Source organism: Typopeltis vanoorti, chromosome 18 (genome assembly GCF_054136105.1).
Source record: "Typopeltis vanoorti isolate ZY-2024b chromosome 18, IOZ_Tvanoo_1.0, whole genome shotgun sequence".
Taxonomy (NCBI): domain Eukaryota; kingdom Metazoa; phylum Arthropoda; class Arachnida; order Uropygi; family Thelyphonidae; genus Typopeltis; species Typopeltis vanoorti.
Window position 1 is genome coordinate 62,326,194 of NC_143566.1, and position 25,775 is coordinate 62,351,968.

The following is a 25,775-nucleotide window of genomic DNA, read 5'->3' on the forward strand; positions in this document are numbered from 1 at the left end:
CACATACACACAATCAGTCACAAATGAAATAGCAAGATTGCTTAGCTAATATAACTTAGTCACCTTCTATCCAATCAACAAAATCCCTAATAAAATAAAAAGGTGACACACCTTTTGGCAACTCATATAGGTAAAGATGACCTCGCTATTGCTTCTGCCTAGTATCTTTACGTCTGGGCCTGGCTCCCGCTGAAGAGACCTCAATAAAGGTCAAAACTAGTCTGGGTAATGGCCCTTCCCTTAATGCATAACATTATACATATCTGCAAGGAGATGCATTTTGCATTATGGGAGATCCTGAGATAGGAGTGATGTTAGCTTGGTCCACCTTTACAATGGGTTTCCCAGTGTTGTACTACCTTACCCCCAGTCCTGAAGATACTTTCAGGCGCAAACTTTGTTTGCTCACACTTGGATAAAGGATTAAACTAAATTTATTAAAATCCCTAATCATCTGAAACCTCTACATCTGGCACTTAAACCAGGTGCCTATTGAGTTGAGGTCTACTCTATCCAGTTCAGGTCTACACTACATAAGTAGTGTAGACCTGAACTGGATAGAGTAGATTTGTAGGTCCAATTGTGACCTACACTACATAAGTAGTGTAGATCACAATTGGACAGGCAGATCTGAAGAGTTATGGCAATGGGAACAATTCAAGGACATTGAGAATGAAAGAAATTGCAAATCAGGGTTAGCAGTGCATACAACAGAAACAAAACAAGTAGAGAGCAGCAAACTAAAATGCTCCACATAGATGGTTTTATGTCTGTGTGGAGAATCAGCTGAAAGGTGAAGCATCCTCTAGTGCAGTGTTTCCCAACCTTTTTGAAGTCGCATATCCCCTGCAGTGAATGTTCATATGTCGTGGATCCCCCGTAGCGAATGTTAATTCAGCACGGCCCATAAAATCCAAAATGGAAATTTTTTATATTTTACATATAAAGATGAAGTAATAAATTACAATTTTACAACACTAAATGTGTCATTTATGACAATGTAATACTGTTATAAATGGAGATATTCGGAAGAATATGAACATATCAATTAGGCCAGGTGTGAGCAACATGATAAGATAAAGTTTAATGAAAATAAACTATCCTGTGGACCCCCCTTTGAATTACTCGCAGACCCCAGGTTGGGAAACACTGCTCTAGCGTAACAAACAAATAAATACAAGGGATGATTTTGCATCAAGTTTGGAATTTTAATCCATCGGGCACTCTCAGATCCACCAGTAGTATACAGCAGCCCAAGTATCAGCAGTCAGCATAATAGTAAATGCACATATTCCATTGTTTAAGTTAAAATATTTTTCATGAGAGATGGTAAATGATTTTTATTTGCTTTCTAGTTTTTTAGTTTATTCATGTTATTTCCTGCGAAGTGAAAATATTTCACAAAACTATTCAAAATAAAAAGATAGTTTCTGTTTGACATTTTTGTTTATGGTTAAATACCAGATAAAATATTTCTAGATAAGTTTTTACCTTCATACTCATAAATGGTTATATTAAAATTATTATGATCAGTACAGCAATCCTGTCTTATTACTCAGAATAATGATCCTAAGTTACTCTCTCTAACTTTTCATAGGGTTTTAATTTTGAGTCAGGCTCCTAATGTTTCTACCATTTCCATATACATTCAGATAAAGTAGCCTAAATCCTTCTATGGGACTACACTTTCTCAAGAATTTATAAAAACACAAATTGCATTTGGCCTATATCTCTACACAGTCCAATTTGAAAAGCAAGCTAAAACAGTTTTCTCCATTTTTATTTAATTAAACAAAAAAAAAAGTTATGGCATTCTCTAAGGATTAAATTCTTTAGCTGTTTAAGACACATTCATGAATAATAAATTAATAGTTTTTCTATAATATGTGATTTACTTTTTTGTTGTTAATCTTGTTAAATTGTTTTAGGTTTTGTGCACATTTGAAAAATACTATATTGTTTAATCTCTGTAAACTATATTGCTTTTGAGCAATATAATTTCACTAAAATTAATTTATAAATTATGTTCTTGGGGGGGAAAAAAAGCAATTTATAGAATTTGAGCATGCCTATTTTCAGATATCCAAATTGTGTCTTTAAGTTAATTAAGCAGTTTGTCAAATTAGAAGATTTCCTTTCAAAAGCAATTCAAGGAAAAGATTTGGTAAGTTTCTTTCAACTTTAAAGTAGGACAGTAAATGATAAGACCAATCTTATAGAAATTTAGAACGTGTATGAAGTGATAGAAAAGGTAGCAAAAATGAGCAAATATCGGTATTTATTCACCAATTTTCCCATTTCCTCCAAGATACATGCTGAAATAAGTCTACATACAGTTTCCATATCTTTTTCAAGCGCTGAGATATTAGCCATTTTTCCAAAATATTCAGCTGTTTCCAGTTTAGTGTTTGCCTGCTCTTTAATTATTTGTGGGGATTTATACATGTTATGGTGTCTGCTTTCCTAAAATTCATTCACTTGTTTTTACCACTAGTTTCAGCAATTACAAATATTCATTACTAGTTTATTCTTTTAATTGATAAGGTTGCCTGTTTTCTTTCCATTATTGTTTAATCATTTTTATCGTTCGTATTTTTAATGAGTTTTATGATATTTTCTAAGTTATCTTCGCTCCATTACCAGTTGAATATTTTTCCATATTGATTCTTTCTTTGTTGCCTTGATGTCAACATTACCTTCACTTCATTCCTTTGGAAAGAATTAGAATACATATTAATCATTCCCTTGGAAAGAATTAGAATACATATTAATTGCATAAGCCATTCAAATCACATGAGTGCTTGTTTGGCTGTATGCTTTTCTGTAATTATTTCCATTGTATTTTCTATATACTCCATGTTTATAATATAAATTATTCATAATATTTTTCTCTCTCCATCTTCTACCTATTAAACTTGAGTGATTCACCATGACAGTTGCTAGTTTTTTTTTAATTTTTTTTATTTATTTATTTTTTTATTTTAAACATTCCTGTCTACCAAAGATTGAAAATATGTAGCCCATTACTATCATAGGTGGACCAGATTAGATAAATCAGGAATTCTGTACTTGAATCTGAAGATGGTCTTTTTCATGCCAACGATAATCTTTCATCCAATGAACTTGCAGACATTCATGCCCATATGGAATTTAGACCTGCAGCAAAGCAGAGACACTTTCATTTGACCATCAAGAGTGGCAAATCTGTTTGGATATATTACTGTGCATTACTTAGGAGAAATAATGATAATACAATTAGAAATATAGTCTTATCCCCTCAATTTAAAAATATAATATATTTTTAATTATGTCAATTCGTGTATTTGTTCTATGATGCCTAGTTTATCTGCATTGCAAGAGACTCCTTTCCTGAAAGCCTCAGGAATTTGCATTTACTTCCAGACAGTGGTTAATTGAACTGTCAGTCTGTATATAGTTTTGCTCAGTAATTTATTGTATTTCCCCCAATACGCTTAAAAAATTGTTTTTAAGCAGTCACGTACTTGGCATAAATAATGTAAATAAAGCACTTAACTTAAACCATTTTGGCAATAAAACTGTTGCATTTACAGATAACTGTAAGGTTAGCACTTTACGCTTCACTTACAACTTTCTCTGTTTTTTAACAATTCTAATAACAGAAATGTGACCTCTGGTTGGATACACTATTGTGACTAAATTTAATTTTAATCTTAGCATATAATTAATTATGTCTTCTTTTCACTGAAGCAATAGCTCCCTTACTTTGAATTTTATTTGCCATTAGTAATAGCAATAAAATAATACTTCTAAACTTCTTTTATAATAAATAAATAATACAACTAATCTTCTTTTATAATTCACTGCAAAACACCAACACATTGAAAGATGTAGTGAACAATGACAGAAATAAACTGAGTTTATTTATGTCAAACACTGTATGTCAGTTGATACATGACAGCATCATATTTCTGCAACTGTCGTAAAGTTAATCGTAAGGCAGAGTATTAATTTATACTGAAGTAGAAAGATAAGCATTGCATTAAAATTTTGGAATTAATATTGCGCATGAGGTGACAGTCCATTTTGAAAGATTAAAGACATGTAAATCATAAAATTGTGGGATATTCATTTTTAAATGTATAAGAAAAATACTTAGAATCTAAGTACAGTGTTTAGTTTTCCCATCCAAAAAAAAAAGAGCTTATAGATGTTTAAGCAGCTGTGCTGAGATGTAAATAAAAGAATTGAAAGTTTACATGAGGGAACTTCACTCTTATTGATATCACAAAGATGCCTTGATTGGTTGGTTGGAAAATGGAATGGTATTTCACTTTGTTTAGTTGTCAGACTAACAAGATTATATAGGATCTCGGAGTTTAATGCGCTAAAATCTGTTCAGAAACTCTCACCATATCCTTGATCTGAAAACCGAAATCTTGAGCTGAAAAACCTAGTAATAGGTCATCATCACCAATATCCCAAGATATGTGAACTACTCTCTCATCTTTTTATTCAAACTTGACAAGAAAAGAATTCATTTATACATTGCTGTTACTTACTACTTGAGATAGAAAAATTCATTAGAAACATCGAAATGCAGCAAGGCAACTGGAGTAGATTACACACTACCTGCAGTGGGAGAGGCCTTCACCCTGTAGTAGGTAGAAAACAGGAAGACATCATCAGAAATATTCCCATATAAAAGTAAAAAAAAAAAAAAAATCTTTTAAAGAGGTTACCATATATAATTCAAAATGCCTGGGTAGAAGGTAGAATTCTAGATGACTGGAGTAGAGCTCTCATGGCACCCACATACAAAAAGAAAATACATCTGAATTTCAGAATTATAATGGAATTTCTCTAATGGGTGTTTCAAATAAGATATAAGATTTCGACAAGCATACTTGTGAGAAGGCTAAGAAAAATTGCAAAAAAAAAAAAAAAACTTGAACAAGCTGAATGCTTCACAATAGGGATGTGAAGATTAGTTAGGAAATAATGAGAATATAACACATTCAGGAAATCATGGAAATATAACAAGGATATTTCCATGTCCATTATTATTAGACCTTCAGTGAATCGAGGACTCGAGAGGTCATACCTTATCTACATTAGCTATCTTAAACTCATTCACACTCATGCATTTACTACTTCAACAGGCAAACTGTTCCACTCACTCACTCATGCTTCTGCAAAATAAAAATCTAGCACTAACCCCTGTCTTAAATCCCGTTTGCTTCCACTTAACACCAGATAGCTTCAAATTCATTAGTGCACAAGACATTACCATTATTGCTTTCATATATTTCTGTCCTAACTGGACTTAAGCCACCTGATTATAATTAGTAGTACTCTCCTATTTCTTCTGTCATTCCTAAAAATGTCTATACACAATTTTAGGAATTTATATATAGGCAAGTTACCTCCTTGCTTTTTCTTATATTTAAATCTTGGCTCAGTTGGACATCTCTTCAGCAGATTTGTGAACTCTCTTTTTATGAAAGAATGAATTCATAATAAGAAATGTTATCTTCAGTAAATTCCAGCAGTCTTTCTCCTCTCGTTTCTCCTTCCCTTTGAATTCGGTGATATTGGACAGTGAGAACTTAATTGTGCATATGCAGAAGGAAGAAGTGGAGGAATTTTTCAGGTCATTAGAAACATAGCAAATGAAATAGGAAAAGGTTACCCTTCTTTGAGATCTAATATACATGGAATAATCATCACTAACACCATGTTCCAACATGAAGAAAGGCACAGATTCATATGCTAAGCAGACCCAAAAAATGGGTCTCATTGACTATGTTATTGTTAATGGTTGTATCCTCGTACTGATTCAGGACACAAGGAAACAGAAAAGTAATCACTATTCCATAATTCCACATTATTTTGGTACCATGCAGAACTATAAATGACTAGGGTTCAATAAATTATGCCAAATCCTACTCACCATGCAAAAAATTTACACATCCAAATTGCCCAGTATTTTAATGACATGTCCCAAAAATGTCAATAAGAGTTCTACACAATGATTAATAGTGCTGTACTGTGGTTGGAGAAGTTATTTATTAAATAACAAATATTATATTTTGTTCATTCTGTAGCTAGTTGTTAGCTAGCATAATCTACTTGCCAAAGGCAAGTGCATTTGTTGAGCCCTGCAGATGACAGTTGATTTTTATGTGAATTTGGAATTTGGACATAACTGCTTCCTTGCACTGAAGAAGTAATGCACATTACAAAATATTTTTTAATGTTAATTAATAAATTTTAATTTTTCCATGGTGGCATGGTTATAAGTGAATTTTTCCATAACCAAATTTAACTATCTTATCAGCAAAAAATGCTTTCATTTTCGCAGAATAAGAAAAGGTGATGTTGGAATCGATGGAGCAAGTCATTAAACAATAGATAATTTTTTAATCATTGAATAGAACTATTTATTAACTTCATAATTGTGCTATCTCTGTTATTTTGGATTTTACTAAAATGTTGTGTATGTGAATAGTACTTCTACTTTTTTTTAACAGGATGTATGCTGTAGTATTTACAACCTGTTCATTTCAGTAGCAGAAGCCCATTCAAGAATGTTGTTGAATTTAGTTCTTGAAACACCATCTCGTAAAAAGACTGTTCTTAAATTAATGGGATTAATACTAGTAAGTATTATATTACTGACATTGCTATATTTCTCTTTAGTACTTAGATTGCTGACTATGAGATGATTTTTAGTTAGTCATTTGTCATACTGAACTACAAGATGATTTATAACAGATACAGGTATTTCAAATGGAAAGGGGGTGGGCTTGAATACAAAGTATCAAAAAATTGAACTAAATACTTTTTGCAAATGAATAAATGGAAGAAGTAACACAACAGACATGTAACACAAATACATCAATTGCAATATTACCAAAGCTGTACTAACACATTTTTGGAGCATGCATGCATGTTTATATTGCTGGTTTGTTTCTAAATTTATGGGGAATGGCGTGTTCAGCTCATTAAAAGCAAGTGGTATCAAGATCTCACTAACATAACACACATGCATCATATGCTGCTTATCATTTTTATAGGCATAAACTAATTTTCCTTCAAGAGCCTTATATACAAGATAATTTGGAAAATTGTATGCTAGGTTAAAAATATATTCTTATTACCAGAGACCGGCAGGAAGTCAGGGACTCATTCATGGAGGCCATATATGTCATACCTTTACTTGAATTCATTTACACTACCTGCACTAATCACCAAAGACAATCCATTCCAATCATGCACCACTCTGAGAGAGAGAGAGAGAGAGATTCCTCTCTCTTGACTGCACTCATTCTCAATTTTCTTGGATGCTCTTTTGTTCTTTCCTCACTTTCCATAAAATTAAAAATTCCATCTTAGACCATTTTAGAAGTTTGTAGGCATCTAGCATATCATCTCCTTTCTCCTGTTTGCTGGTGTCTGCAGTCTACAAATTCTCAATCCATCCTCATAATCTATGTTTCACAATCCCAATATCATTTTTAACATTCTCCTTTTCACTTTCTCACTGAATCTGATCACCATAAAATCAGGAAACCAGATCATATTCACAATATGAGATTATATCAAGGACTTGTAAAAAGGCAAAATGACTTTCTTATCCTTACATTGCAAGGTTCATATCAGCATTGCAGTCATCCTCTCAGTTGTATTTGCAATCTTTCCTGTATGGCCATTGAACTTCAACTTCCATTTTATTAAAACTTTAACATCCTTTACATGATCAGTTTCTTCTAGCAAATCCCACCAATATGATACATCATTTGATATTACACCAAAGTTGCTTAGCTGTACATTTATTAACATTGAACTGATATTCATCTTCACATGGCCAAAATTCTAACCTATTCAAATTACTCTGTAAGTGATGAATGTCGCTCACCTTCCTGATTGCCATGGTACACCCTGGTAGCTTTAAGTCTTACTCTCACTCCCTATATACCATTTTTTGATATGTCAGATAATTATCTTATCCATGCCAGTAGTTTCTAATCAAATCCCAAATCCTCTAACTTATGCAACAGCCTTCCATGCTGTATCCTGTCAAAAGCCTTTGCAGAGTCTAAAAGTATCATGGTGTATCTGCTATCCTTGTCTAACTCAACTGTAATGTTATTGTAAAATGAGAGCAGTTACTCAAACATGACCTTCCCTTAGTAAATCCATGCTCTTCTTAACAAAGTATAGATTCTCTGTCAACCTCTTTTTTGCATGTGAATTCTTACCAGATTTTCCAAAATCTTCACCATCACCACTCCTGAAATACTGACTGATGTGTAACTAGGTCAATAATTACAAATCAGTCTTTGCACCACCTTAGTGTAATGGAATTATCATACATTCTTTTCATTCCTGCACAACTTGCCAGGTCTATGACTCATATAATCCAGTCAAAGGCACAGCTAGCTCAACTGCATTCTCTTAGCATCTGTGCTGATATCCCATCAGCCTTTATTGCTAAATTTTATGCTTTATACAAAAGAACCAGTTTCTTTCCTATTCTGACTTAGCTTTCTGCACAATACTTGGAATTTTTCTGGCCAGTGCAATATAATTTTACAGTTGGTATCATCCTTAAGCATACACTATTCCTTCCACATATTCTTTTTCTTAAGATCTCCTACTTAATAAGATTACACATCCATTTCACTCTTACTTTATTTATTCTCCAAACTCTAGGGACACATGCCAATATTATATTATTATTATTAAGAGACCTTCAGGGAGTCAGGGACTCATCAAGAGAGGCCTCATGCTACATGCACCAGCTATCATACTTGTTCTTGAATTCATTCACACTCCTTGTACACCATTGCTCACACCATTTCTCCTGTACAATCTGTGCATTGACTCATTTGCAAGTATAGCTCTCCATTTGCTTGCCTCTACTATACTGTGGCAACAGACTCGCAACTTTTACTTTCTCACTCTTTCATGTCTTCTTGCATCCACCTGCTAGATCATGAAAGATGTTTATTTTGTCACCAGCCAAAATAAACATCTTTCACTTTAGTTCTCTGCATACTTACACCATAACTGATATTCTTTATCTTTGCTCCAGGAAAACACAAATTCATCAACCTCTCCCTAGGACTCATCATTGAATCACCATACAAAATCGGATACTTATTTTCACACTTTCGTTCTTTTGTTCTCTGCTTTCTCTCCCCTTTCTTTTGCATCTGTGTCATACCATCCAGTCATTTCTCCAACCACTCAATCTAACATTTTGTTCTCTGAAGAACTCCACATTAGTGCGCTATCTTTTCCATTACCTCCTGGTTATTTTCTTCATTTTCCATTGCATCATTCACTCATACTGCTTGCAAAATAACTAAACCAATTGCATTATCAGGCATTTTATCTTTCAACTCGCCACTATCACTCTTCTTTCACACTTCTAGCATTCACACACAAAACACTTTTGACAAACATGTTCTCCAGTTTCATTCTCCTTCCAAAAATCTATCATTCTTTGAATGCTATGTATTTCACACATGCTGCAGTGAACATAATCATGCATGTTAAAAGTACCCACCATTGTTTTACTTATTGGTGCCATGCCACACAATAAAGTGTATAAGAAAACAAATATTAAATCTTTAAAATGTTGGAAATTTATTTTGCACTTGGTTAGACTATAATAAATTTAGTTTAATCCTTTATCCAAGTGTAAGCAAACAAAGTTTGTGCCTGAAAATATCTTCAGGACTGAGGTAAGGTGGTATATCCCTTGGCATCTCAGAGCAAAGGTGAACCAAGCTCTCATCACTCCTTGTCTCAGTATCTCCCATAATGCAAAACACATCTCCTTTGCTGACATCTATACTGCTATGCATTAAGGGAAGGGCCACTACCTAGATCGGTTTTGACCTTTATTGAGATCTCGTCAGTAGGAGGCAGACCCAGAGTGGTGATACTAAGGCAGAAGCAATGGAGAGGTCATAATTACCTGTACGAGTTGCCAACTGGTGTACCACCTTATTATTAAATTACTCTGAATTTAGAGAAATCCAGAAAGTTTGCACCTGATGATATTTTCAGGTGCAAACTTTGTTTGCCTACACTTGGATAAAGTATTAAACTAAATTGATTATAAATATTTAAAAATCAGGAAATTGCACACACTATCTTTTCAGTTAATCACAAAAACACTCATTAATATAATGATGCAAAAAGAATGACTTAATTAACGTTAAAGACTTTTGAAAAGAACTTGCATTTCAGCACTGATATTCACCACGTTGCACTCTCTTATATTCTTAAATAATCTTTAAATAATATTTCAGAGTATCTTATACTCTGAAATAATTCTTGTACAAGTATGTAGAATTCCCTTACTAAATTGAATAATGGAAATCGCCAATAAAAAGGCAGGCTATGAAAATAAGCAGGAATACTGAAAGCATCAGCTGCATTCTAAATGGAGAACCTGTAGAACATTGCAGCTATTTTAGAACAATTTTTAGTGAAGATGGCAAATTAAATATATAGAAATAGACAACAGAATTAGAAAAGCTGTCATGGTAATAAACTGAATAAATCTATATGGAATAAAAGAGATATTAGTCAAAATATTAAACTAGGTGTATACAAGACAGTGTTCAAACCAATGCAAAACATGAATCTCCAGAGCTGGGTTAGAAACACTCAACGAGAGTGCAGATGACAGGTATGAGATTCTGAGAAAGATTAGTAAAGTGAACAGATGGCATCAATGGCAGTTTTATTTATTAAAAACAAGGATATCAGGAAGGAACTTGACAATATTAGCATTCAGAAATTTTGAAGCTTATTTCAGGTGGTATATGGTCACTTAAACAGAATGGAAGAGAAAAGGTTTGCAAAACAAGTATTTTATTTGGAATGGCAGGAAAAAGACCTGGAGGAAGGTCTAGGTTAATTGCTACAGTAAGACATTGCCTTGCAAGACAGAAAAAATATAAGATGTAGCAGTATTGGAGTCCTGAAAAATAAGATTAATTTGGAAGATTAATTAACAAACTGTCATAGAGTCGAGAGACTCATCGTGGGAGATCTCACTCTCACATGCACAGCTCATGATTATTAAGAGAGACCTCTAGGGAGTCAGGAACTCGTCAAGACAGACTATACTATTCGCTTCAGCTGTCATGCCTGTCCTTGAATTCAATTCATTACCATTGGATGTACACACAGCATCCAACGGCAATCCATTCCAATTACACACCACTCAATGAGAGAGAAATCTAGCCCTATCCCCCTTCTTGTCAGCATTCGTTCTCAACTTCCAAGAATGCCCTCACATCCTTTCCTCATCCCAGATAAAATGAAAAATTCCATTTACTGAAATTCTGTATAAGCCTTTCAGAGGTTTGCACCTTTCAATCATATCACCCTTCTTTTTCCTGTTTCCTGCAACCTACAAATTCTCAGTTTGTCTTCATAATCAGTATCCTACAATCCTGATATCATTTTTAACACTTTTGCACTTTTTACGTTTTAACGTTTGTACTCTCTCCATAGTATTAGAATCATAGAGATAAAAGGAGACCAAACCTGCACACAACAGTCCAAGTGAAGTCTTATTGAGGCCTTGTAAAGAGGCAAAATGACATTCTTATCTTTACATATCAAAGTTCCTTTCAGCATTGCAATTATTCTCAGAGTTGTATTTACAACTTCTGCTATATGACCCTTGAACTTCAACTTACTGTCTAAAACTCCAAGATCCCTAGCCTGATCAGTTTCTTCCAGCATAATCTCATCAATGTAATATGACATTGATATCGAATCACACCAAATGCATGAGAACTGAGAACCATTTTCAGAAGCCCACAATTCCTGCCTATTCAAATCATTCTGCAAATCATTCACATCAGCTGCATTCCTGATTACCCTACTTATCTTTGCACCATCAACTAATAGCTGTATGGCGCCTGTTAAGTTTCATTAATGTACAGATTGAATAACAGTGAACCAAGGACTGATCCTTGTAGTACACCACTGGTTACTTTAAATCTTGAAGACTTGCATCTCTTCCCATATACCACTTTATGATATGTCAATCAGCCATCCTCTTATCCATCTAATATTTTATTATCCAAACTCATATTCTCCAATGTATGCAACAGTCTTCTGTGCTGTATTCTATCCAGTGCCTTAGCAAAATCCAAAATTATCATGGTGTATCCATTCTCCTTGTTTAACTCAGTGGTAATATTATTATTGAATGTGAGCAAGTTGCTAAAACATGATCTCCCCTTAGCCAACTTTTCCAAAATCTTCACCACCACTCCTGAAATACTGATTGGTCGTTAGTTGGATACATCGGTCTTTGCATCCACCCTTGTGCAATGGGATCACCCTGCATTCTTTCCAATCTGTGGTATCTTCCCTGTTTTGAGATTATATAGTCTGGTCAGAGGGAATAGCCAGATCAGCTGAACACTCTTTTAGCACCCATGCTGATATCCAATGTTCCTGTTGTAGAATTCTTATTCAATTTGTGCAATAGCTTAGTACTTTCTCCTCATACACGAGTTTCCTCATACAATGAAAAGGTAGCACTGAGTTCAATGTGGCATATATCAGATTGATAGCTTTAACAAAATGACTACTCATTAGTTGAACAATCATTTCTGCATCAGTCACATGCATACCATTTGCATTCAGTTGAGTTATTCTTTCAAAATCATTCTTTCTTTTATTTGCAGCATAACGATAGAATTCTTTTGGGTTGTCTGTAACTTGCAGAGCTGGTTTCTTTTCATACTTAGCTTTTTGTACAGTACTTATGACTCTTCTGGCCTGCTGCTTATAATTGTAACTTAATCATCCTTATGCACATGCTATTCATTCTACATCATCTTTTTCTTACATATCTCTTGCTTAATTAGATTACACATACATTTCACTACTCCTACTCTTTTTATTTATTTTTTCCGAACTGTATGGACACATTCTGATATAACATCATTTAAATATATTTTTAAACACTTCCCATGCAATGCCAATATCCTTCCCATCCAACAACTTATAGGTAGTACTATCAGTTGTTATGACTATCTCCTCAGGTAGTCATAATTTCCTGCTTTGTAGTTCAGCATGTAACCTTTTCTGAATAGAACATTCATAAACTTAGTCTCTTCTCAAGTGAATACTGCATGGTCACTGTCACCAACCAGAGGCAGAATAGTTACTTCTTTAACTGAAACCCCCCCTCTGTCCCTTTTGCCTATCATGTTTATTTGGTGATGCATTTCGTCACTAGCAACCGATCCAACAGATCTGTAACGTAACAACACCCCACTATTTATTTAATCTTTGTAGACTTCATCTCACACCAGATGGCTTCAAACTCACTGCCACATAAATCTGTGACTAGTATTAAAATCATAGGCCTCAACACTAACTGGATTCAAGTCATCTGATATTATTAGCAGCATTCCGCCTCCTATCCTGTCTATCATCATCATCAAATTCCTGCCATGTACCCTCAAGGGGTGTACAGGATATGACAGTACTACATGAAAAATTTACATCATTACTAACTTCCTATCTACAATTTTCCTCCAAATCAGTCTGTTACTTGTCAAGACTCCAACATTATCAGATCTTATATTTCTATCGTCCAAGGCACTTTGTACCGTATCAATCCACCTATATCTTGATCTTCCTCTGGGTCGTTTTCCTGCCAACCTGTCAGAGAACACTTGTTTTGCTAAACTTTCCTCTCCCATTCTATTTAAGTGACCATACCATCTGAGATTAGCTCTGCTAACGCATTCCTGGATGCTGACAATGTCAAGTTCTTTCCTAATATCCTCATTTTTAATATGATATTGCCATTGATGCCATCTGTTCACGCCTCTAATCTTTCTCAGGACTCTCATATCTGCGGTCTCTAGTCTTTGGTCAAGTGTTTTACTTCTGACCCAGCTCTCAGATCCATAAGTTAAAATTGGTTTGAACACAGTCTTATATACAGCTAATTTAGTGTTCCGACTAATTTCTTTCTTATTCCATATGAATTTATTCAATTGACTTCCCACGATACCACCTTTGCTGATTCTGTTGTCTATTTCTATATTTAGTTTACCATCTTCAGTAAAAATTGTGCCTAAGTAGCTGAAATGTTTTACTTGTTCCACAGGTTCTCCATTCACAACACAGTTGACATTTTCAATGATTCTGCCTATTTTCATTGTCTTTGTCTTTTTATTGCTGACCTTCATACCATATCTATTACAACAGCTATTCAATTTAGTCAGAGAATCTTGCAGACTTGTAGCGGATTTATTTAGAAGTATAACATCATCCGCATAAAGCAAAGAGCTGACATTAACATCTCCAATTTTGATATCAGGTTTAATACCACATTCCTTCATAATGTGATCCATATAGATAATGAATAACAGAGGGGATAATGTACATCCTTGTCTCACACCAGATTTAACATTAAACCATCTTCCTGTACTTCCTTCAATTCTAACTGCTGACTCACAACTCAAATAAAGACTAAGTATTGCTTGATATAATGCCCCATTGACACCATATAACTGCAGCGTATTGAATAGCTTCTCTCTTGGCACCTTGTCATAAGCCTTTTCCAGATTCACAAAACTTAAATACAGATCTTTGTTATATTCCCATGCTTTCTCGACTATTTGTCGTAAAGTGAAGATCTGATCCTGACAGCCTCTATTTGGCCTGAATCCAGCTTGTTCTTCACCAAGCTTTTCTTCCACAATTCTTCTCAACCGTTTCTCAAGTATACTTGCATAGATCTTGCCAGGAACACTCAGTAGAGAAATACATCTGTAATTCTCACATTCAGTTTTATTTCCCTTTTTATATATGGGTACTATGAGAGCTCTACTCCAATCATCGGGAATTCGTCCCTCTATCCAGGCTTTCTGAACTATGCAGTGCAGCCACTGTAAGACTCTTATACCACCATACTTCACATTTCTGGTCGAATATCATCTACTCCTGCTGCCTTTCCACATTTCAAGCCTTTGATGGCTTTTTCTACTTCAAGTATTGATATGTATTCCTGACTGCCTGCCTGGTCAGTGTTTTTTATCGCTGTGCTGTCATCACTGCTTGTTTCATTTAGCAGTTTTTCAAAGTAATTACTCCATACTTCAAGGATATCTTTTTCTCCTGTTTTCATTTCACCTTTATCATCTCTAATTCCTTTTACAGCACTCTTTCCTCCATTCCTAAGCTTCTTCAACAACCTCCAGAATATTTTGCCACCTTCTTGATATTTATTTTCTATATTCTTGCCAAAGTCCTCCCATGACTTTTGTTTAGCTAGTTTTACACACTGTTTAGCTTTCTTACATTTGTCTCTGTATTCTCTAAGAGCACAAGCCGACTTATTTGTCAGGAACTTTTCATAGGCTTTCTTCTTTTCCTTCGCTGCCTCTTTAACTTCCTGTGTCCATCATGGAGTTCTAATTTTTCTGTCCTTGCAGACAACTTCACGACATGCCTCCCTAGCTGAATCAATCAGGGCTTTCTTCAAGGCTTGCCACTGAATCTCCAAGGTTTGATTCCTGTTCTCAAACTCTTTCATTTTCTTTTCAATAATATTTCTGTATTTTAGTCTACAGTTCACATCTGATAGCTGCTCAACTTTTATTCGCTTTAAAACTTTCTTACATGTTATTCTTTTCAATATGAAATTCAATTTTATCCTGCTCAAGACTAAATAGTGATCACTTCCAATTTCAAATCCTCTGTGCACTCTGGTGTCCTGCACCAGGGGGAAAACATCACTATCAACAATAACATAGTCAATGAGACTTTTCTTATTCCTAGCCTCTTCTCTCCATGTGAATTTGTGCACATTTTTATGTTGGAACATGGTGTTAGTAATAACCAGTCCATGTCCTGAGCAGAAATCCAACAGATATTTGCCATTATTATTAGCTTTGCTCTTTTCTCCAAATTTTCCCAAAATATTTTTGTATGTCTCACAATCATTCCCTACTCTACTATTTAGATCCCCAACAAGGACCAACTTTTTCTTTTTCATTGTGTCAGTTGCTTTTTCTAAAGCCTCAAAAAATTCCTCCACTTCTACCTTAGTAGAACCTTCTGTGGGACCATAGGCACAAATAAGTCTCATTGTCCAGTTCCCCATTCTCATATCTGCCCACATTACTCTACTTGAGACTGACTGCCATTCAAGAAAATCAGCCTCGTATTTTGTGTTGAATACTATGGCTACTCCTTCTTTTCCTTGATTGTCATTGCCTGAATATAACAATTTGTATTTATTGCTCAGAAAGATCTCACCAGTTTTGGTCTTTTTTGTTTCAGTCACCCCTATTATGTCGATCTGGTACTTATCTAATTCCTCAGCTAGCTCCATTTCTTTGCCATTCAGGCTTCTTACATTGATAATACCGATCTTTAACTCTGGTGATGTTGAGTTGGGGTTTGTTTTCAGATTTGTTCCAGTAGCTGACTTTTCGCTGTTCGCCCTGGTTCCCTGGCGAAAACAACGGGGGTCTTGTTTAACCGGGCGACGCCCCAGCCGGCATGAAAATTTGTCATGTTGTACCATCATTTTTTATTTTGGTTTAACCAATAAGAATACAATTTGGTCGGCTAAATCCCAAATTGCCAGCCCATCCTCGTTCGTTCAGTATCCAGATACCCAACAGGGTGCACCACGAGAAGGTGAGGATTGGACATTAGGTCAGAAGCCCTGGTCGGTTCTCCACATTCCTTTAAAGGTTATGTGGAGGTCTCCTCTCAGTTATACAGCTTTTACCCTTAAGCACCCCCTATCCTGTCTATCCTCCCTAAAAATACTGTTCCCTCTTTACCCAATACCAGTTGGTATGTCTGCTTCTAATAGCCAGATCTCATTAATGCCTACAATATCAGGTCCCAATATATTGCCTTAACCAAGGCAAAAAACTTTACTCCCTTGTTTCCAATATTCCTAACATTGATGTACAGACATTACAAGTTACCTGTATCCTCTTGTCTGTGTTCTGCAGACATCTTTACACATGATTGATAGGTCTGAACTGGAAGAACGCAGAACCGTTCTCTCTTCATAATTATTTCCGTAATAATAACCATTCCCCATCATTAACAGTTGCTTAGCATTGTTGCTGTTACACACAGATTCTCATGACTCCTCCCATCAGGAGTCATTCTCATGACTCCTCCCATGAAGAGAGAACGCAGAACCGTTCTCTCTTCATAATTATTTCCGTAATAATAACCATTCCCCATCATTAACAGTTGCTTAGCATTGTTGCTGTTACACACAGATTCTCATGACTCCTCCCATCAGAATTCATTTTCCCTGACTCTGCGTTAGGTCTCATATCAATTAATAATTTTTCAAGAGTCCTGATGTCAATCACATTCAAGTGCAGGTCATCTCCCTCTTATACAACTTCAATCTTCCCCCAGACTCACTCCACACATCCAAAAATTTGCATCCATTCCTTCTAACAGTGTATGCGCCGAATTTTTTGCAATCATAGTCTTTTTTAGTAATTCATTTCCATCGCATCTAGGTAATATACTAATAGTTTTGACTTTTTTTGACTTGCTCTTCACTCTTGCTTCTTCCAACAACCTTTTCATATATATATATATCTCACTGAATTTATTGCTAGTTAAGTCATTGGTACCTAATAGAATTATGGCTTCTTTTGCTTTTCCTTTCTGTTTTTCAGTTGCTTACATTATATTTTTAATTTTTTTCTCTGGGAAAACTTGACATAATATACTTGCCATTCCAATTCTCCTTCTTAATAGAACCTTTTGTGGGGCATAGGCACAAATGAGTTTCATTGTCCATTTCCTCATTGTGAAGTTTGCATATGTAACTACTTGAAACTGCCTTCCAATCAAATAGCATTGTTCTTTTTACAATCAACTTTACTTACCAGATTTTTGTTATTATGCACTAACTTAACTGATTCAGTGCTTCGTTGTTTTCCTATTTTGATGCTGAACTTTATTCTTCCTGTGTTTCTCTAAATACTACTTGGCTTTCTGCAATTCACTCATCTGTCTGATCTGCTTTAACCTAGCAATTTCAGAGGTTAAATTATTTTCAATATCATCTTTAGTAAAGAAAACCTTGTTCACTACTTCGTTGTTCTTGTTAGTGTTCCGCTTTTGCGTTTTGGCCCCATTTTTCAGCTGTATTTAATATTATATCACAATAAAAATGTTACAAAGACGATACTCTTAAAACATTAAAATCTACTCTAATATACTATAAAACATTAATTTTCTAAGGAAAAAACATAACAAAACAGTTATGTTGTCAAATTTACACGAGCGCTAAATTACATTGACCACCCATCTTGACTTAAATGCATTCGCTATCCCTGCACTCACCATATTCTCAGGCAGTGCATTCCAATCAGCCATGACTCTCCTTCCAATTTCTCATCTCCCCCCCCCCCCTAGATATTCTATGAAAAATCTCATCCATCTTAATGTGGTAATTACCTGCTTATCAATTTATGTCTCAATCATGTCTCTCTCCCCCCCCCCTCCTTCTGTCCACCAGCAGTAATCTGCCTTCATATTCCACATTACAGAAACCAACATAGTCCATTGTCTCTGAACCTGCTCCAACATCTCGTCGTCCTTTTGAAAACCAGGCAACCAATTCTGTGTACAGTAATCTATATGTAGTCTGATCAAAGCCTAGTAAAATGGAATCAAAACATCATTACTTCTACACCCTCTGTCCAAAAAACCGAACTTTTCGAAAATAGAAAAAACTAGTGGTGCCACCTGTTGTATCTTTTCGTTGTCGAAAGTGGCAACCTTCATTAGTGTTGTGTCAACTGTTTATGACATTTGTTTCATTAGGACCTGAGTTATAGTGCCAAGAGTGACAGTGTTTTGACGAACGGTCGGAAAATGTGTTTCAAACAGAGAGCTGCAATTGACTTTTGTGTTAAACTTGGTAAAGGTTTTACTGAAATGCATCAAATGCTTTAAAAAGCATATGGTGATGAATGCTTATCTTGTACTACTCAAGTTTATGAGTGGTTTAAGCGATTTCAAAGTGGTCACGAGACTCTTGAGGATGATGAAAAGCCAGGCCGTCCAAAAACTGGACTGAGCGAAGTTAACATCCAAAAAGTGTGTAATTTCACCGAAAACCCGTCTGTGAGATTGATTGAAGATGAATTGGGGATTCCAAAATCGACTGTGCACAACATTTTGTCTAAGAGTTTGAGCCTTTGTAAATTGAATTTGCGATTTGTTCCCCACAAGTTGACCGATGACCAAAAAATGTATCGAATTGAACACTGCAAGGACCCTGTTAAAACCACTCATAAGGACTCAAACTTCCTTGAAACGATCATTACTGGTGGCGAAACATGGTATTGTGAGTATGAGCCTGAAACAAAGCACCAGAGTGCTGAGTGGAGACCACCAGAAGAGGGGCATCTGAAAAAAAAAAGTCGCTTGGAGAGGTCAAAAGTAAAGACAATGCTGATTTGTTTCTACGATTCCAAGGGCATTATCCACAAAGAAATCGTTCTGCCTGGCCAAACGGTCAATGGTGAGTTTTGTTTTGAAGCGATTGATAGCGAGAATGCGTTGCATGCGGTATGAATATCGTGATGCAGGCAGCTGGTCGCTTTTGCACGATAATGCACTATCTCATTGTTCAAACATTGTGAGACAGTTTTTGAGCAAAAACTCAGTTTGTGTGTTGGATCATTTGCCATATTCACCTGATTTAGCACCCTGTGACTTCTTTCTCTTCACCCGACTTCATTTGCCAATGAAAGGAAAGCTATACAACACCATTGAAAACATTCAAGCGGCAATAACCATGACCATCTACAGTATCCCAAAAACCGATATAAAAAAAACTCATTTAACAAATTGACTGTGCCAAACGCTGTATCAAAGCTGAGGGAGTGTATATTGATTGAAATAAATGATTTGAATAATTATAATTGGCCTGTGTTTTATTTTCTATCAAAAGTTTGGTTTCTTTTTGGACAGAGGGTGTACATGTCAGTTTTCTCTCATCATTCCCATAATCTACTGTGTTGTCCTTACAATTTTAGCAAAATGTCCATGAAATTTACAGTCTCTATCCACCATAACCCACAAATCCTTGTTCTCCTCCACCTCCTACAAAATATCCCCACCAATCCTTATACTCTGCATCCCATCTTTGCTTCCCAAATTTTAAAACCTTGCACTTTGCTACATTAAACTGACATCCCCCACACATTTGCTTGTTCAGACAGTCTATTTAGGTTTTGCAGAGCAACATCTGCTCCACTTCTTATAACTCTCCAACTTTGTATTATCTACAAACAACTGTATGTCACCACTTAAGCCCTTTCCAATGTCATTTACAGTGTAATGCAAAATCTGATGTAACGATATAAAATTTTTATGTAGTACTATCATAATATACCATACGCTTTGAAAAGGTACATATCATTAGTTTGATGCACGCTACTTGTAAGAAACAAACACAGAAATGTTCACAAGAAAGTTAAGACAAAAAAATCATTATTTAAACAACACATTTTAGATTTGATTATCATTCGGAATTATTATTTCATAAATGCTGAATAAATCACCTTAAAGCTTTTTATGCTTTTGTGATGGACTTATTAGCTAGAATCATTAATATGTAGTGTCTAAGTGGTTAATTACTATCTGTTGCAAGCAGAATTCCAGCATATATAAAGTTATTTTTTCCCCCTGTCATTTCTTTCCAATTTCTGAAATTTCTTAGGTCTGGAGTTGATTTCTTATTAGTTCTCCAGTAAGATAAAGTTCTTCTACCTCTTTCCTCTTTATATTTTCCATGTGAGTGAGCTATAAGTTGAATTGAACTGTGTTTTTCCCTAATTTTTATTGTCTAAGTCAATCATCTTATATTTTAGGAGCTAACCTATTTCTGCAATCGACATTAACTGTTTTCACTAATATCATTTGTGTTGATATAGTATTCCTGTAATTTCTCTTGTATGTTCACAGTGCTTAACTTAGATATCTGTCAGATACCCTAAGTCCATTTAATTCTTGAACATTCCTAGTAGGCAGGCATTATCTCATTGTTAGTTATTTATTGCAAAATGTATATGTGCCAATAGGCTGGTTTATATACATTTATAATAAAATTTAATGAAATAGCATGTAAAATTTCATGTTTATGATTTTTTTAAAAATTTTTCTTCTAATTGTAAACTTTTCTGTGTAAAATAACCTGAATGTTGTTGTTATTATTATTAACCAGGCCTCCATAGAGTCGAGACTTATCGTGGGAGGCCGTTTTTAGGAAACACAAAATTTATCATACCACTCCTTGAACCCATTGATCATAATTCACGTGTATCTTTTAGGAAGTGGAATTTTATTAAATCTTAGGGTGCCTATTTGTGATATATGAATCAACCGAAGTAATAATAGAATTGCTCATGCCTGAATTTTTAACGATGGATTTTTTTTTAATATATATTTTAAATAAGTGGAATTTTCTATAAAGGAGTTGGAATTTACTCTAGAGGGGCAAGTGAATTTTCTTACTCCTTACATATTTGAGGTCTTGTTTAAGCAGACTCCATCAAATTCCTGATGTACACCCTCAAGGGATGTACAGGATACGATAGTACTACAAGAAAAATTTACATCATTACTAACTTCCTATCTACAATTTTCCTCCAAATCAGTCTGTTATCTGTCAAGACTCCAACATTATCAGACCTTATATTTCTATCTTCTAAGGCACTTTTTACTGTATCAGTCCACCTATATCTTGGTCTTCCTCTGGGTCGTTTTTCCTGTCAGCCTGGCAGAGAACACTTGTTTTGCTAATCTTTCCTCTCCCTTTCTGTTTAAGTGACCATACCACCTGAGATTAGCTCTGCTAACACATTTCTGGATGCTGACAGTGGCAAATTCTTTCCTAATATCCTCGTTTTTAATATGATATTGCCATTGATGTCATATGTTCATACCTCTAATCTTTCTGAGGACTCTCATATCTGCTGTCTCTAGTCTTTGGCAGTAGTTAGCAGATTATAGCTGATTAATCTGCCATCCTGGGGATGGCATTTTATTCTGTTACATTTCCGTGTGGTTTAAGCCAGTCGCCACTTAAGTACAAAACTGTTGTTCCATTCTCATTTGTTCAGTATCCAGGCAGAGATACTTTAGGTTGCTGTATTCATTAGTCTCTGTGATGGTCTCTTACCAGTTCCTTACTCTTTAGCAATCTCTTTCCCTGGGTTGCGATTAATAATTGGATCTGTATGTTTCTTGTGTTTGGTTCTCTGATAGCTGTTTGGCTTTCTTTTTTAAAATTGTTTTCAGTATCATGCATATTCTTGTTCTCTTCAGAACTAAATGTTCATTTCATATTTCAGATCTGTATTCTGAACCACTATGAAGGTAACACTGTAAACAATAACGTATGTTGTAGGACTTCTTTTTTACGTGTTCTGGTTTGCTGAGGGGATAGTATACCCACTTTCCTACCAGTAGGTCGTAAGTTCAAATCTCACTGTGGGCATGGATGTTTGTCGATGCTATAGGTGAAAAATGTATTGCACTGTCCAGTGCAAGACCACTATCCTGCTTATGTGAAGGCCTGAACTGGTTTGAAGCTCCTTGTGGTCTTTATAGTGCAGCAGGACCGCATTTATACTTTTTGAGGCCCCAAAAGAACAAGTCTATTTCAGTTAATCAAATTCATACTTTTTTTTTAATTTATTGAAAATAAAAGTTGACATTTCCAAAATAACTCATTTTAATAACTAAAAATAACACAAAATTGGTATACATCTATTTGCATTTAAACACACACACACACACACACACACACACACACACACACACTAGGGGGGCTATGAGACTAGTTAACTTACCTTGAGTTGAAAAGTCCATACCAGGATTCGGGCCTGAGTCTTTCCACCACAAGGCACTGTGATTACTGACCAGGCTACAGAGACTATATATAAAAAAAAATGAAACTCTAAAAAGATTTAAAATTCTTTAAAATCTTAAATCCCTTTAAGATTAAAAAAAAATGTTTCTTTAGTCTTTTCCATCTCAAACACATTCTCTTAATCTCTTCAGAAAGGAAATTGCGAAATATCCTACCTGAATTATCTCCTCATTACATTTATCATATTTCTGGTTGATAGCTCTACTAAGAAAATTTCTATTTTAAATTGGAAATGTACATTTTAGTCATGACTCTTGTAAACCCGTGAAACATTCTTTGACACAGTATCATATTATAAATTAAAGGTGCCAAGAAATTATATTCTGGGTTTAATCCTTTATCCAAGTGTAAGCAAATAGAAATTGTGAGTGAAAAAACCAGTCTGTGTAGTGGCTCTTCTTACAATGCATAGCTTATACACATCCAAAAGAGGTGTGTTTTTCATTATGGAATACTATTCGAATTTGACAGACTTTTTCATTGAATCAGCCTCGGCCCTAAGAAACATGCTAAACCTCAACAAATTTGGTTGCATGAGACTGCTCCAAATTTGGGAGCAGTCTCATGCAACCAAATCCATCAGGATTTGGTACCATCAGGACTTTTAGGATCATCAGGATCCTAAAAGTCCATTTCACCATCAGGAGAAATGATAGCTTCCTGCTTCATCCTCATTTACTGTGTGCATGTGTCTTTATTGTAAGTTCCTTTGAAAATGACAACGTGACGTTGCCAAAATATCAGAAATATATATTAAAGTTTAATTTAATTATATTCTATTGTACGTTGTGAATTCCTTAAGTCTATTAATAATTATGTATAACCTGCATATAAGCCTTTCTACGAGAATTACAAAAGGTTATTTGTAAACCTGTAGTACATTTTGTATCATGGGTAGGCTAGGGATATTTTTTATTTATGTAGTCCAGAAACCTTGGACTATATAAGTTCCAAACATGAAACTTTTTTTCAAGCTACTTCAGGTGATTAATAAGCATGGTGGTGGTCTCACCGGGCAATGACATTCATCTCCTGCTTAACTTAGTTGTGAAGAAACTTCACATGCAAACTTTGTTTATTTACACTTGGATAAAAGGATTAAACCAAGATTAAACAAATTTTGAAAGTCTGATAATCTTTAGTTCTATACTAAACTGAGGGAATGCATTTAATTTCCTTCATATAATTACTTGATTCAGATTTTCATTCCTAAAATCTTTTCAGGTATGTGGCCTAAAAGTGTCACATTAAAAATTAGTAAATCCAATTCAGAACAAAAGGGATGATCTTTATGAACAAATATCAATAGTGGCTTCTTTCTTTTTTGATAATCTTTTGTTTAATATTCTTTAAAAGAAAAATGTCTGAGATCAATTCAGAGTGTAATAAACTATTATTTCCCCCCTCCCCCATGCAACTTTAAAATAAAATCCTAACTCTTTCCCTCACTGTCATTGACTTCTTACCCCCCCCCCCCCAAAAAAAATCCCTGATTTAAAAATAATAATAATCAGCACACAAAGAGTCCGTATATGATTTTGCTTTTATTGCTTTCTTTCTTTGCAACACATACCACACACTCAAAACTGCATATATTGTTTCTGGTTTTTAGATGCTCTGCTTTGATGACTGCATAAATCATTAAAAAAAAAAGTTACAAATCATATTTTGGTCTAGAGTTAAGTACTTTTCTTTAGGTAAACTGTTGCTTGGTTTCAAATCATGAAATAGGCTAACATATACTGATCGCCAATCAGTATGTTAACCTATTGTGTAAAAAGTTCATTAAAATGTTTTTGTCAATATATTAAATAATCATAAATACTGTTCACATTTTAAGATAGTGATTATATTATGATTTTGATTACTATGGTTAACATCATAATACAGTTCATCTTTTTGAATAAACTTCTTCACATTTCTAAGAGTACATACAATTGATATACATAGCCAACTATATAGATAGAATTAACTGCCTTTTGAAAGTGTTTATTAAGTTTTTATGAAGCCCATTTACTTAACTACTACAGGTCATTGAGCCTAACATGTTAAGATGACGATGGAATGAAACATTTTAGGAGTGAATTTGAACAAAGTTCATTGAAAATTGTATGGCTTCACAATGCAAATTTATAGATTGTTTTCCTTACCTGTATAATTGTACCAACAAACTTGTTATGCTTACAGAAAAAGTAATTATAATTAAAATCACATACAGAAATGGGTAGATAAACAAGATATACTCTGCAAGGAACAGCATTGGTTTATTAAAGGAAGGTCATGTTTTAGCAATTTGCTCATATTTTATGAAAATGTTACGGCCGAGTTGGATAAAGTGAATGGATATACTATGATAATGTTGGATTTTTCTAAGGTATGTGATAGGATACCACACGAAAGGCTGTTGCATAAACTGGAGGATATGGGTTTGGAATGTAAACTTTTGACTTGGATCAGGGGATGGTTGACAGATATCAAAAAGTGGTATAGAGTGGATGTGAATATGCCAGATGTAAGGTGACCAGCGATTTACCTCAGGGTTTAGTTCGTGGGCTAATATTGTTCAATCTATACATTGACATCAGGCAGGGTCTGACATCAGATGTGCAATTGTTTGCCAATGATGCAAAGATAGGCAGGACAATTAAGGATGCCTGATATTCAGCACTTAATGAATAGGCTGGAAATTTAGGCAAACGAAAATGGCTGTCAATTTAATGTTAATAAGTGTCAAGTTATAATCTTTGGCATGATTAGAGTTCTAGCAGCATATTATATTAGCAGA

At 34.8% G+C, this 25,775-nt stretch overlaps 1 protein-coding gene across 2 annotated transcripts in view; it reads left to right on the forward strand.

Annotated features, from left to right (window-relative positions):
* cdm (importin-13-like protein cdm) overlaps window positions 1–25,775 on the forward strand; it is a 389,177-nt gene that overhangs the window by 110,887 nt on the left and 252,515 nt on the right. For both annotated transcript variants that reach the window (XM_090408166.1, XM_090408167.1), the window contains exons 7-8: window positions 2,080–2,164; window positions 6,513–6,641. In XM_090408166.1, coding sequence (XP_090264292.1) covers window positions 2,080–2,164; window positions 6,513–6,641 — 214 coding nt within the window. The remainder of the gene's footprint in view (window positions 1–2,079; window positions 2,165–6,512; window positions 6,642–25,775) is intronic.